This window comes from Panthera pardus, unplaced genomic scaffold (genome assembly GCF_024362965.1).
Source record: "Panthera pardus isolate Hobbes unplaced genomic scaffold, ASM2436296v1 HiC_scaffold_11, whole genome shotgun sequence".
Lineage (NCBI taxonomy): Eukaryota > Metazoa > Chordata > Mammalia > Carnivora > Felidae > Panthera > Panthera pardus.
This window is the reverse complement of record NW_026526666.1, coordinates 65,679,035-65,693,059: the sequence shown is the minus strand read 5'-3', so window position 1 is coordinate 65,693,059 and position 14,025 is coordinate 65,679,035. Positions and strand designations below refer to the sequence as shown.

The window sequence follows — 14,025 nt, the reverse complement described above, 5'->3', positions numbered from 1 at the left end:
ATACGCCAACATTTGCCATTATTATTAGTAGATTACAATTGGCTCTATGCAGTAGTTTAAAAAAAATTTTTTTTAATGTTTATTCAGTTTTGAGAGACAGAGAGCAAGCAGGGGTAGGGCAGAGAGAGAGAGGGAGACACAGAATCCGAAGCAGGCTCCAGGCTCCAAGCTGTCAGCAGAGAGCCCGACGTGGGGCTCGAACTCACGAACTGTGAGATCATGACCCAAGCCGAAGTTGGACACCCAACTGACTGAGCCACCCAGGCGCCCCAACTATGCAGTAATTTTAAAGCCTTAAGTAAGTAAATAGGACAAATATATTTGGAAACAAATAAAAAAGAAGCTTAAAGAAAAGGGTAATATTTACTGTTCAAAGAAACTGATCAATTATTTCCTTACCTGAATCACTTGCTGCAACAACAACTGTTCCACCAGGAGCAAAAGGATCATTGTGCTTCAATGTTTCTACCTAAAAAAATTACACAAAATCATGACTATGAGAAGCAATGTTTCACAGCTGAAACCTCATTGCCACACCAAGGAAAATATTCTTCACAAACTCTAAATTAGTTAAGAAATACAAGACATTAGGAATAAATGTTTCCCCTTATTGATTTGCAATCTAATTAAATTGGAATGATAAACATCATTTTCTAATCTTCTTTTATTGTATAATATAATATCCATTCAAAATGGTATATGAAACATGCATGTCTTGACAAACAAATATCAAATGAACACTTATGTAATCACCTTCTAAGAAACTGCCAACACCTCAGAAGTCTTATGTGCCCCTCTCCAATCACAATACCATCCTTCCTCGGTAGAGGTTATTATCATCCTGACTTTGGCGGCATTCATCTCTTTTCTTCATAGTTTTGCTACTGGTACAAATACACACTATTACAACTTTTCATTTTGAGGTAATTTTAGATTTCTAGAACAAGTGTAAAGATAATACAGAGAGTTCCCATATATCCTTCACTCAGCTTCCTCTAATATTAATATCACATGTAATCATACTACATTATTAAAACTAAGGAATTAACACTGATAACAAAACTATAAGCTATAGATTTTATTTAGATTTTTCCAGTTTTTCCACTAACATCCTTCTATTCCAGGATGACATGTTGCATTTAGGGTGCATACTATTCTAACTCTTAAATATCCTAGTACTTAATATCAGTAAATACTAGATTTCTACTTTCTAATTGTTATCTAAAAATAATTCTAGCATTTGTCCCATCAGAGGAACGTACACATGTCCAGAGGAAGGGGGAGAAGAAAGGAGGGAGAAACAGAGGAAGGGAAGGAAGGAGCACTCCTAAAAAGATCCTTCTACTTTCAATAGCCAGGTAAGAATCTGGACCGAGTGACAAGGGTGAGTGGCTACAGAGTGAGGACTTTACCAGAAGCCAGAGATTTCTGCTATAGAACTGTTTTCCTAACTTATTTTAGTTTTTAATCATAAACAAAGTATGTACTTAGGAAGAATTAACTGAACTTCCTCTTTCTGGCATCAGGCTCTTGTTAAGAAGCCAACAAAAGCCTTAGCAGACTGTTAGATGAAAGGGGCATGAAAAGGGTTTGGGAACATTTATCTCCTCTGACTCATGGCTATCCATGTCATGTGTATTACAGGCTCTATTTCTAATCATCAAGAAATTGGTTATTACAATTGAATGTCAAAGAATATTGCAGAGCTCAATTGATACATTTCCAAATAAAACAAATGTATTTGAAAAGAGAAAAGTATTGCTAACCAGGACTTGTAGTACAGTCTCTCTTTATAAAAGAGAACCCATTTAAACTACTATTAGAAAGTGGTATATATACACACAATGGAGTATTACCCGGCAATCAAAAAGAATGAAATCTTGCCATTTGCAACTACATGGATGGAACTGGAGGGTACTTTGCTAAGTGAAATAGTCAGAGAAAGACAAAAATAATGTGACTTCACTCATATGAGGACTTTAAGAGACAAAACATATGAACATAAGGGAATAATATAAAAAATATAATATAAAATAATATAAAAACAGGGAGGGGGACAAAACAGAAGAGACTCATAAATATGGAGAACAAACCAAGGGTTACGGGAGGGGTTGTGGGAGGGGGGATGGGCTAAATGGGTAAGGGGCACTAAGGAATCTACTCCTGAAACCATTGTTGCACTACATGCTAACTAATTTGGATGTAAATTTTTAAAAATAAAAAATAAAATAAAAAAAGAAGTAGTTAATATTAATGAAGCTTTTAGAACCAAAGATGACTACTTATTTTAACTGATGCCAATAATATTATTATAAAACTATCACACTAGCTTATATTCTGATTATATTTGCTGAATGAATAAAGAGCATTCAAAGGGGAGCCTGGGTTACTCAGTCGGTTCAAGTGTCCAACTCTTGATTTCAGCTCAGGTCATGATCTCACGGTGCATAGATTGAGCTCTGCATCAGGCTCTGTGCTGACCACACAGAACGGGCTTGGGATTCTCTCTCTCTCTCTCTCTCTCTCAAAATAAATAAACATTAAAAAAAAGAGCAATCAAAGAAAAATACTAAGCTGGTCTATATAGCCAGATAACTTTGCATGGTTCCTAATTTAATAGTCAAAATACCAGTGTGAGAAATAGTCACTGACGTAACCTAAGTCACCAACTATTATTGCTTCTTCTCTTTACTTTCAGGGAAGGAAATGCTAACAGGCCTGATTTTTAACAAAAGCTTACAGATTTATTTGCCATCACAGAGAGAATTAGAAAAAGCAGGCCGACATGAGTGTTGGGTTTAATTTCTATTACTTCATCACACTGTGCCCCACATAAAAGACCATTAAGACAGTAAGAGGAACAGGAGGGACTGTGCAGCCCATGAAGGAATAAGAGGTCACTAAATGTTAGGTTCAGTGTGATAATTAGGCAATTTAGTACACAAAAGTAATTTCATAACTAAAATTCAGATGGCATGATTTTATAGAATTAATGTTTCAAAATTATCATTGAAATTCTCTCTCTTAAGCATCACTCATCTACCCCTCCACTCTGACTATATCATTTAGTACCTACACAATGCTACCATACACTAGCTAGGACAGTAAGGAATGGCAACTATTTGGTTTGGGTTGGTTTTTTAAATTCCGTCCCTCTGAGAACAGAGACTAGCCTTGAGGGAATAGAAAAGACTTTTGGGGACAGACTCAGACCTGAAAACATAATAGAGGCCTATTTAAAAAAGAAGGAAGATCACAAAACACAAGGGCACTGTAGCTGGGAAGAATAAAGTTTAAATCTTAGACTACCGTGGTGAAGACCTTAGATTTTGGTCAGATAGACCAAGGTCTGAATTCAGTCCTAACACTTACTAACTTACTATCACTTAACCTCTTTAAGCCTCACTTACTTTATCTAGAAATGAGTCTGCCGGTGCCTAGGTGGCTCAGTGGGTTGCATCCGACTTCAGCTCAGGTCATGATCTCACAGTTCATGAGTGTAAGCCCCTCATCGGGCTCTGTGCTGACAGCTTCCAGAGCTTGGAGCCTGCTTCAGATTCTGTGTTTCCCTCTCTCTCTGCCCCTCCCCTGCTCGTGCTCTGTCTCTCTCTCTCCATCTCAAAAATAAACATTAAAAAAAATTTTTTTTAATTAAAAAAAAAATGAGTCTGGTAACCTGAGCTTCATGTGATTATTGTGAAGCTGAAATGAAATAACACAGGAAAAGAGCTTAGCACCACACCTGGCACAGAGAAGAGATGAGACAAACAGAGCTATTAGTATATTGCCAGTTTGGTTTTTTGTTTTGTTTTTAATGGAGAAATCAAGAGCAGTCAGCAAGGGCAATGTCAGTTTCAAAAACTGGGGAGGAAGGAGAACAAGTAAATAGAACAAATAGTGGAAAAATTTTACCAGGCAGGAGGAACAGGAGAAACTTGTTTTATTTTTAAGTTAGGAAGAGCTGCTTTGGCTTTCTTGTTCTTTAATGATAAGAGTGGAGAATAAGAGGGTGGCCCAGTTGGTTAAGCATCTGACTCTTGCTCTTGGCTCAGGTCATGATCTCACAGTTCATGAGTTCAAGCCCCACATCGGGCTCTGTACTGATTGATGGTGCAGAGCCTACTTGGGATTCTGTCTCTTCCTCTCTCTGCCCCTCTCCTGCTTGTGCTCTGTCTCTCAAAATAAAATAAATAAACTTAAAAAAATAAAAAAAGAGTGAATAAAAGACTAGAATAAGGTAAAAGGAAAAAAATTCAGGTTGCAGCCAATTTTAGAAGAATTTGGCAAATGGGTCCACATTGCAAACTAAGTGTTATAGGAAAACACAGTATCCAGTAGCCTGTGGAAACCACAAATATTCAGTTACAGAGGCACTTGCTCAGTTTTACATCAATGGAAAATACCAGTTATTGGCCAAATAGTTCTTTACTCAGTACAGAAAGAAAACAATTAAAGAATATCAAAATCTATTACTTTAAAAGAATCAATTACTCTTTTAAGGGAGTATTCTTAATCTAAGAGAATTAAAGAGACACATTTTTTTTTTTCAAATGCCTGTCAATCAACTGTTCCTTTTTGGGTCTGTTTTACTTTTGGATAAGAAATATCATCCTTAAAAAAAATAAGCCTCCAAATAAAAACTAAAAATAAAAACAAAAAAAAAATTCCAAAACCATTCATAATTATTGAATCTGGGTGATGGATACATGGAGGTTTATTAAAATATTTCATTATATTACTCTATCTTGGGTATGTTTAAATAACCATAATATAAAGATTTTGTTTTTAAAGCCTCCAGATGATAAAGCACTTAGCTGTATGACCTTGGTTACTTCTGAGTTCCAGTGTCCTTATTGTTAAAATAGGGCTACCAACACCTACTTTGCAAGGCTGATGATTAGAAAAAATGAATGTATAGCACACAGAAGAACTGGGATCACAGTATGTGGTTATTAAATAGTGACTGTTACTTGTATATATGTTCTCAAGAGAGTCTGACATTTAGTGGGAATTTGTATTTCTTTACAAGATTAATGTGTTATAAAATATATATAAAATATGTCTATAAAGTAATATAAATAATTTTAGTTTTCTAAAAGATCAATGCTGTTGTTTTTAGGTTGATTTTCATTATTTCAATAATGCATACCACACATTTCTGAAAAGCTTTATTGAAGACTGGTTTATGGCTTTCCAATCATTTATTTTAAATATCCCTAGTGGGATATTTAAATGGGGATATTTGAGCCTTATGAAAGATGGACTTGATTTTTCAATGAAATAAGTTACTCCAGACAATTCCACTGTGTGATAAAACTGTGAAATGCCAGTCTGAACCCAAAACTAGATGGATTGGATGAGACTGATTTTTTACATAGCCCATCAGAAGTAATCTAAAAGAGGATCCTTTCATCACTGTGTATTTCAAAAACTCACTTAGGGCACTTGTTATCCATTTAACAATTTTTAACCCACCCACTTACCGAAGTATTACTGCCATTGTTGGCTGCGCTGAAAGGGTCGGTACTTGAAGTGGCAAAAGGATCAGTAGAGGACTGCTTGAAGAAACAGTCAGATGCAAATGGATCTGAACCTTTGAAAGGATCACCTCCAAATGGATCTAAGAAAACACAACACATACATGAAAGACTAAAAACTACTACACTAAATTTCCTATCACTTGAAGGTATGATAATTGACTTAATAAAAAGATATTTTTAACTTCTACAGAATCTAAAATAGGTACTTTGGATACAATTATTGACTATAAAAAAATATAGACAGTTGCACCTAGTTAAATAGCTTGAATTAATATTCTTTTTCCTATTTGTTCATCATTCACCCAAAGCAAATCAACAATGCCAACACTTACTACACAAAGTTTACCTGTATGCTAGGTTTAAGTAATTCCTCTAAGCAGGTGATTCTAATTTTAGGGGAGTGGGAATCACAAATTCCTTTGTGATTTGGTTAAAAAATACAGTCTTTCAACTAATAAACTTATTTGGAACAGGTTTGGGAAGCATAACCAAATGGTACACAAGATTTGCTTTAATTCTAATGTAAAATCCCAGGGAAAGAATATATTATAAAGCCTGATATTTAGTAATTCTTTAAGATGTTTTCTTTCCCCCCATTCATACACTGTAATCTTAGGAAAACAAAATGTTCTAAACCCTGTAGTAGCGCAGATCACTATACTCATCTAATCCTTGGTGAACAAGGAAAAATCAGTCTAAGTATTATTAAAAGCATCAAAATATAAACATTAATGTTATTTTTTAAAAAGTAATGCTAACAGTTCATTAAGCAAATTCACAAGCATCTACCACTTTCTTTCTAAAAGTGCCAGGCACCTACAATATCTTAGTGGGGCCTTATAACAGTTTAAAAATTGAATAAAAAAGAAGTCCACTTACTATAACTACCTTTGATCTCTCATTTCTAAATACAACATTAAGTTTATAATCAAGCAGAATCAAATTATAGCTAAGTTAGACCTCAATAATATACTCACCAATTTTCCCAAAAGGATCATCCTTAAAAGGATCACCTGTGATAAAATAAATAAGTAGGAATCACAATAACAATATTTACTGTGTGACATCATTACTTAAAAGTAACTTTAAACAAAAGCAAATTTTGTTAAAGCAAAGTCTCTTTCATTAACCACCTCAAAGTAGATAAAACACTAAATGCCATTCACCTTTAGGAAACACTCAAAATAATAAAGAGTAAAGGCAGAACATTAACATACCTCATAAAAGAGGCTAATTTTAACTGGAGTCAATTATACTTAACTCTTGATCACAAGTTGAAGTTACAGACAGAAGGGAAAAGGCAGGCACAACAGCAATAATTTTACTAACAAAATTCTCTACTCTTCACAAGAGTACTGGATGGGTATTACCATCACCAGTTCAGAAACAAAGACACTGAGCTTCACTGAAGTAAAAAATAATTCTTCTAGAACTAAAGAGTCCAGAAACAAACCCTTACATTTATGGTCATTTGTTATTTGACAAGAGTGCCAAGAAAATTCCATGGAGAAAACAGTCTTTTCAACAAATGATGCTGGGACAACTGGACAGCCACATGCAAAAGAATAAAGTTGGACCCCTATCTCATACCATATACCAAAATTAGCTAAAAATAGATCAAAGACTGAATGTAACAGCTAAAACTAGAAAACTCTTAGAAGAAAACTTAAGAGTAAATCTTAATGACTTTGGATCTTAGATATGACATCAAAAGCACAAGTGATGAAAGAAAATACAGATAAGTAGGACTTGATCAAAATTAAGACAATGCAAAATACAAGAAAGTATTTGCAAATTATATATTTGATAAGGGACTTGTATTCAGAATATGTGAAGAACACTTAGAAGTCAAAAATAAAAAGAAACAATAAAAAATGGGCAAATTATTTGAATAAAATTTCTCCAAAGAAGGTAGACAAATGGCCAATAAGGACATAGAAATATGCTCCACAAAAGATACTTGTAAATGACATATCCGATGAAGGGTTGTATCCACAATCTATAAAGAACTTATAAAACTCAACACCCCCCAAAAATAATCCAATTAAAGAGTGGGAAGAACACATGAATAGACATTTTTCCAAAGAAGACATACACCTGGCTAAGAGACACATGGAAGATGCTCAACATCACTCATGTTCAGGAAAATATAAATCAAAACTACAAGGCGTTATCACCTCACACCTGTCAGAATGGCTACAAGTAAAAACACAAGAAACAGGTGTTGGCGAGGATGTGGAGAAAGGGGAAGGCTCTTGCAGTGATGGTGGGAATGCAAACTGATGAAGCCACTCTGGAAAGCAGTATGGAGGTTCCTCAAAAAATTAAAAAAAAAGAAGTTTACCCAAAGAATACAAAAATAGTAATTCAAACGGGTACATGTACCCTGTTACAGCAGCAATATCTACAATAGCCAAACTAGAGAAACAGCCCAAATGTCCATCGACTGATGGATGCATAAAGATGTGGTATGTATGTATATGTATCATGGATATTATTCAGCCATCAAAAAGAATGAAATCTTGCCATTTGCAACAATGTGGATGGAACAAGGGAGTGCAAAATAAGTCAAAGAAAGACCAATACCATATGACTTCACTCATATGTGGAATTTAAGAAACAAAACAAACTATTATAGGGGAAAACAATGAGAGGCCAACCAAGAAATAGACTCTTAACTATAGAGGACAAACTGATGGTTACCAGAGGGGAGGTAGTCAGGGGGATAGGTTAAATAGGTGATGGGGACTAAGGAGGGTACTTGTGATGAGCACCAGGTGTTGTACATAAGTGATGAATCACTAAATTCTACACCTGAAACTAATATTACACTGTATATTAACTAATTGGATTTGAAATAAAAACTTAGGGGGCCTGGGTGGCTCAGTCGGTTGGGCGTCCAACTTGATTTTGGCTCAGGCCATGATCTCATGGTTTGTGGGATTGGACCCCATGTTGGGCTCTGCACTTACAGTGGGGAGCCTGCTTGGGATCCTTTCTCCCCCTCTCTGTCCCTCCTTGCCCCTCTCTCTCTAAATAAATAAATAAACTTAAAAAGTAATAATAAATAAAAATAAAACTGTTGTAAACTGACCTATCAGTTTCACAAACTGATTTGGAAATAAATTGCAAAAAGAGCTTTGACACAGTGGTATATAACACAGTTTACATTAATATAAGGTATTTTAAATTATTAAACTTATATTTATTTCTTCAATAACACATTAGGCACCTTAAGAGCAGGGATCAGGCTTCTAATTGCTATAGATTCCACTGTTTTAAAAGCACGGTGTGGGCACTTTAGTAGTAAAAATTGCTGGTTGACTTAAGAGTACCTAATCTCTTCTCCTGGTCCATAATATCTCTTTCTTTTGATTCTTATTCTGAAGAAGAAAAATGCTCTTAATCAGAGGCTCGTAAGACATAATCAGTGGCTTAGTCCCACAAGTTAGTTGCCTGAAGAGGACAAATACAGCAAGTACAAACATATCACATCTCTACTCCCCTCTATTTTTGTTGTAATAAGTAGGCTCTCAAAACTAATTCTTATATAATTTATATATGAAATTCTTATACAGTTTATATATTAAAAAGCCTTTTTTTCTGGTAAACCCATAATATAAAAATAAGAGTACTTACTGCCAATAAAAGGATCAGACTGGAAAAAATCCAAGTTTGTATCTGCAACTGGATCAGGCAGTGAACTTGATTCTACATTAAATGGATCTCCCTAAAAATAATTTTAAATTAAAAAATATTGTTTTAGGAACCAGTTTTAAGATGTAACATTTTAAAATATAACATGCTATGAAAAATCAATGAAAGGTAATATAACAAATATTTCTATAGTCATAAAGTTCACTTAACACATTTTTCTTTCCTTAGCCTAAAACAGTATATAACCCATCCAGAAAAACCAGTAAAAGAACACTTACATATAAAATTATTTTTTACCTCTTTTGAATGTCTGTCACTATTAAATTCAGAACAAACTTTCTCACTAACAGCTGTAGTCACCGCTTCGTTGTCATCAGTCACACCAGAAGGCAGTATTTCAGGACTACTTCTTGCCTACAAAATATTAATGTTACATGGACTAACAATGTATTTTCTACTTGTCATAGGAAACTAACAAAGGATAACCAAAACATACTAAAAAATACAAAAGACAAACAGAACATATTCATTAAATGAGTTCTTCTCTTAAAAGCTTTCTTAGGAAAATGGTATCATCAAGTATCGAAGTCAATCAGGCCAGAAAACTTCAGGTCATCCTTAACTACTTCCCTTTGGTCATCCCCCAGCTAGCTTCCAAGTCTTGCTGAGTCAACCTCCTACCTTCTTCTCAAATCCATTCCTTTTCATCCTCACTGTCACTATCATCCATTTATAGTATCATCATTCTGGTCTCTAGCTCACTGTAAAAACCTTCCAAATGACTTCCTGCTTCCAATATGTGCCCTTCCAATCAATCCTTCTTATAGTAGCCAAAATAATAGATCTAAAATGTGAGTCTGATCATGACCCTTCTGGTTAAACTTTCTTCAGTGGTTTCCCATTGCTTTCTGGATTTTGACCAGTAGGTAAAAGGGCTTAAGAAGTGGCAGAAATCTCCATTTTATATCACCCTATGTTTTTGAAGGATAACCGAGTAATCTGCCTTTTGTACTTAAAAGAATATTATATAATGAATCCAAGATTGCAATGCCTAAATAAAAATCAGTTTGTTAATTTTATATCTTTTATATTTCTCAAGCTTGTATTCTTCTCATCATCATTCCTCCAATTACTGCTTAAGTTTAGGCTAAAACAGTATCACACAGACCATTCCGATAGTTTCTTAACAAATCTATGTGTCCAGTCCCACTCCTGAATCCATTTTCTACATTTTCTAAAAGGTAAATACAATCATGTCACTTCTTGCTTATAATTCTTCAGTGGCTACTCAGTGCAATAAAATAAATCACCCAATGCTTCAAGATGAATCCGAATATCTTACTCTCTAGCCCTTTGTAACCTAAAAGTGGTCATTTTTATCCAGGTACACATAATAATCACTTGTGGAATTTTTTTGTAAAAATATAGGTACCTGGCACCATTCCAGAAACTCTAGTTCAGCAAGTTTGGAATGGGGTGCAGACATCTCTATTTTAAGAAAGAGGTAATGCAGGTAGCCACTATAAGAAAGCCTCATCTCCTATCAATACTCTCCCCACCATCACAAGATGGCCTTCAAGAACTTCTTGTGACCCTATGAGGCATGTTTTCTCCCATCTCATACCTATGCAAATGCTGTTTTCTCTGCCATGAACATAGCACCTTCTTCTTTACTTAACCCTTCTTACTCTGAAGCTCACCTGTATACCTTTCTCTACAAAATCTTGAGCCCCCTCCAAGCTGTCCTTCCTAAATATCCTGTGCTTCCTTTATCACAGCCCTTTAACACAGCCCTTTAACACAGTGTAACACTACTAGACTGTATGCTACTTAAAGGCAGGGCTAAAGTCTTTTGTGTCTGCAGCTCTCACACATAATACAGCAGCACTGCTGCACATAGCTGGTGCTCTCTAAACAGCTGGTAAATAAATGTCCTCAACATTATGAAATAAAGAATTACTTTCAGCATCGGGTGAGAGTACTTAAAAAATGTTTTATAAAGTTACTATCTATAGAGCTGTTTTGAAAACACACTTTATAATTAATTGATTGAAATTATATTTTACACTAATTAAAACTGTTAGAACTGCTGAATCAATACCTACTATCTGCCTCTTAGAGGGAAAAAAAACAAAAACAAAATTCAACCGTCCTTAGATGAGGCAAGGCCACATATTTATATCAAGTATGATGTCAACAAAAACTTTTCTTCTTCTGAAGTTGATTATGGAGGTTATGTAACTATTAGACTCACTGGAGATTCCTGGTGTATGGGCTCAGACTCCAGGTTGCCTTGGCCTTCAGCATGCTCATTAAGGTTAGCTGTTTCACTGCTGCTGGTGCTGAGGCTGCAATAATCTGTAGCACCATTTACAAGAATGCTGTGTGGGCTACTGCACCAATTTAACTGATTATTATGGTTTTCCAGCTCTTTCATCTCCATCAGTTTCATTTGCATCTGTCAACACAAAGTAGAAATACAAAACAGAATTTATTACTAGAAAGACTCACAACAGAGAAATAGCTATACCCTTAGACTGAGTCAAAGATAAATTTGCTTCCATTAAGGAGAATCCTCTGGGGATGCAGTATGACTTAGAGATTTCAGTAATCCATCCCAGAAAGTTCTCCTGAAATTCCAGTAAAAATGGATTTGCTTTTGTACATCTTTTGAAAGTTTCAAGAATTTTGATTCAAATATCTGCATTTTGGTGTCCTTTAGGTATAATTGGGTAAAATGTCAGGGTATTGGGAAAAAGATAGCAAAGTAAGAGAGCAAGAGAAGATTTTGTGATGAAGCATGGGAGAAATAAAGGAAGTTGAGGGAGAGTACACAAGGGTTTGGAGCCATCTACAAAGGAAAGGAAAGGAAAGGAGTGAAGGAAAGGAGTGAAGACGAAGGTAAAATGAACTACTGTCCTATGCTCTGGCATTATTTATTAATGGGCTAGAGTCCTAGGAATGGTCTCTAAAACTAAGCTATTCTAAACATGTTAAATAAAGGACAAAGTATTTTGGATTTCAGTATCCAAGTGACTTTATATTTCTGGGACAATAGGGGGACACAGAGGCAGAATTCAATAAGCTGTAATATTCAGTATTGAAAGAAAAAGATTGGGACCAGAAGCACGAAAAAAATGCTTATTGATACCAACAACTATAATAAAGAAAAATAAATTAACAAACATCTCAAAGAAACTGAAGAGAGGTCAGAATCAAAATATGTTTCTAGTTGGGGTGCCTGGATGGTTCAGACAGTTGTGTGTCCAACTTTGGCTCAGGTCATGCTCTCATGGTTTGTGAGTTCAAGCCCCGCATCGGGCTCTGTGCTGACAGCTTGGAGCCTGGAGCCTGCTTCAGATTCTGTGTCTCCCTCTCTCTCTGCCCCTCCCCACTCATGCGCTGTATCTCTCTCTTTCAGATATAAATAAACATTAAAAAAATATGTTTCTAGTGAAAAGGAGTAATGAATGGAATTTTACTGAATAGTGCCCATTTTTCATAAAATATATTTTTCATGCTACATTGGAATTCCCTTTATTTATTAGCATGTTGTGTGGTTGTTTTGTTTTGTTTTAGGAATCATAAAAATTACCTATTAGCATTTCATAAATCAAGTCTCAATTCCCCTAACCTTATTTTCTGCATAAGGTTTTTAAGTTGCTCATTTTGGAATCTGTAATTTACCAAAGGTCTTTTCAGGGTCATCAGCTGAGAAAGGAACACTATTTTGGACTGGGAGACAGATGTCAATCAAGCTCTATCACCTTCAACTCTCTTAGTCAAAGTTTAGTCTCCAAGCTTCCACTTCTCAACCCATGAAGTAAGAACTATCTCCACAGATGATTAAATGAAGCAGAAATTTTTGAAAAAACTCTGTAAAATGTAAAGGTCTGTGTAAACAGTGGACATTGAGTATAAAAGTGCCTAGCACACTGCATTTCTCACTATTATACCAATTAAATTTTCCTATTTCTTTTCCACTAATTCATTCCACATTTAAAAAGTTAAAGACCTTGATCTCTTTGTGGGCAGGGACCACAACTTTTGCCATCAACTTTGTATGTCCAACATCTAGCACAATGATGTACACCGTAAGTGCTTTTATGTTCATTGAATGGACACAAGTATTGTGTTTATAAATTTAAACAGTGGGTTATCAGTAAGCATATGTATCTACCAAACTGTACTGTATTGAGAATTTAAACTAACAATCCAAAATACTACACATTTGTAACACATAGCATATGCCTTGTATATTCCTAGTGCTATTGAGTTGTGGCTTATAAATATTTTTTTACTTTAATCCATAGAAAGAAATAGATTTTACACCCTAACACAGTAAATATATATGTATTTATTTGAATATGCATGTACATAAACACATATATAGATACACTGATCCATATAAATAATTTACACACATGCACACACACATATATACACATACAATTGTGAAAAAATTTCATGATAGTACTTATCCTTATGTCATGTAATGCACCCTGATGTTTTCTATTCTGTCTTATTTCATTTTTATTTGTATTCATTTTTTCAAATACAAAGTATGTCCTTATTTTTTCTAAACAAAAACAACAGGTATAAGTATATACATGAATGCACAGGCACACAAAGACAGGTGCATCCATGTGCAGACAGAATTCTAAAAAGATACCATACTGCAAACATTGTTTTTCTCCAGGAGGTAGAATTATCAGACTTCTCACTTGCTATTTTTACAAATGTACATAGTGCAGTGCTCCATTATTAACAGTTAATTTGATCTTTTATACATTAAATACTTGCAATGTATATGAGGAGAACAAATGTG

General features: G+C 34.9%; 1 protein-coding gene across 3 annotated transcripts in view; it reads right to left on the bottom strand.

Annotated features, from left to right (window-relative positions):
* Positions 1-14,025, bottom strand: part of EPS15 (epidermal growth factor receptor pathway substrate 15) — a 155,022-nt gene that overhangs the window by 32,084 nt on the left and 108,913 nt on the right. For all 3 annotated transcript variants that reach the window (XM_019449315.2, XM_053895452.1, XM_019449314.2), the window contains exons 16-21: positions 11,452-11,655; positions 9,495-9,611; positions 9,180-9,270; positions 6,518-6,553; positions 5,484-5,620; positions 400-469 (exon numbers count right to left, since the gene is read on the bottom strand). In XM_019449315.2, the coding sequence (XP_019304860.1) occupies positions 400-469; positions 5,484-5,620; positions 6,518-6,553; positions 9,180-9,270; positions 9,495-9,611; positions 11,452-11,655 (655 nt within the window). The remainder of the gene's footprint in view (positions 1-399; positions 470-5,483; positions 5,621-6,517; positions 6,554-9,179; positions 9,271-9,494; positions 9,612-11,451; positions 11,656-14,025) is intronic.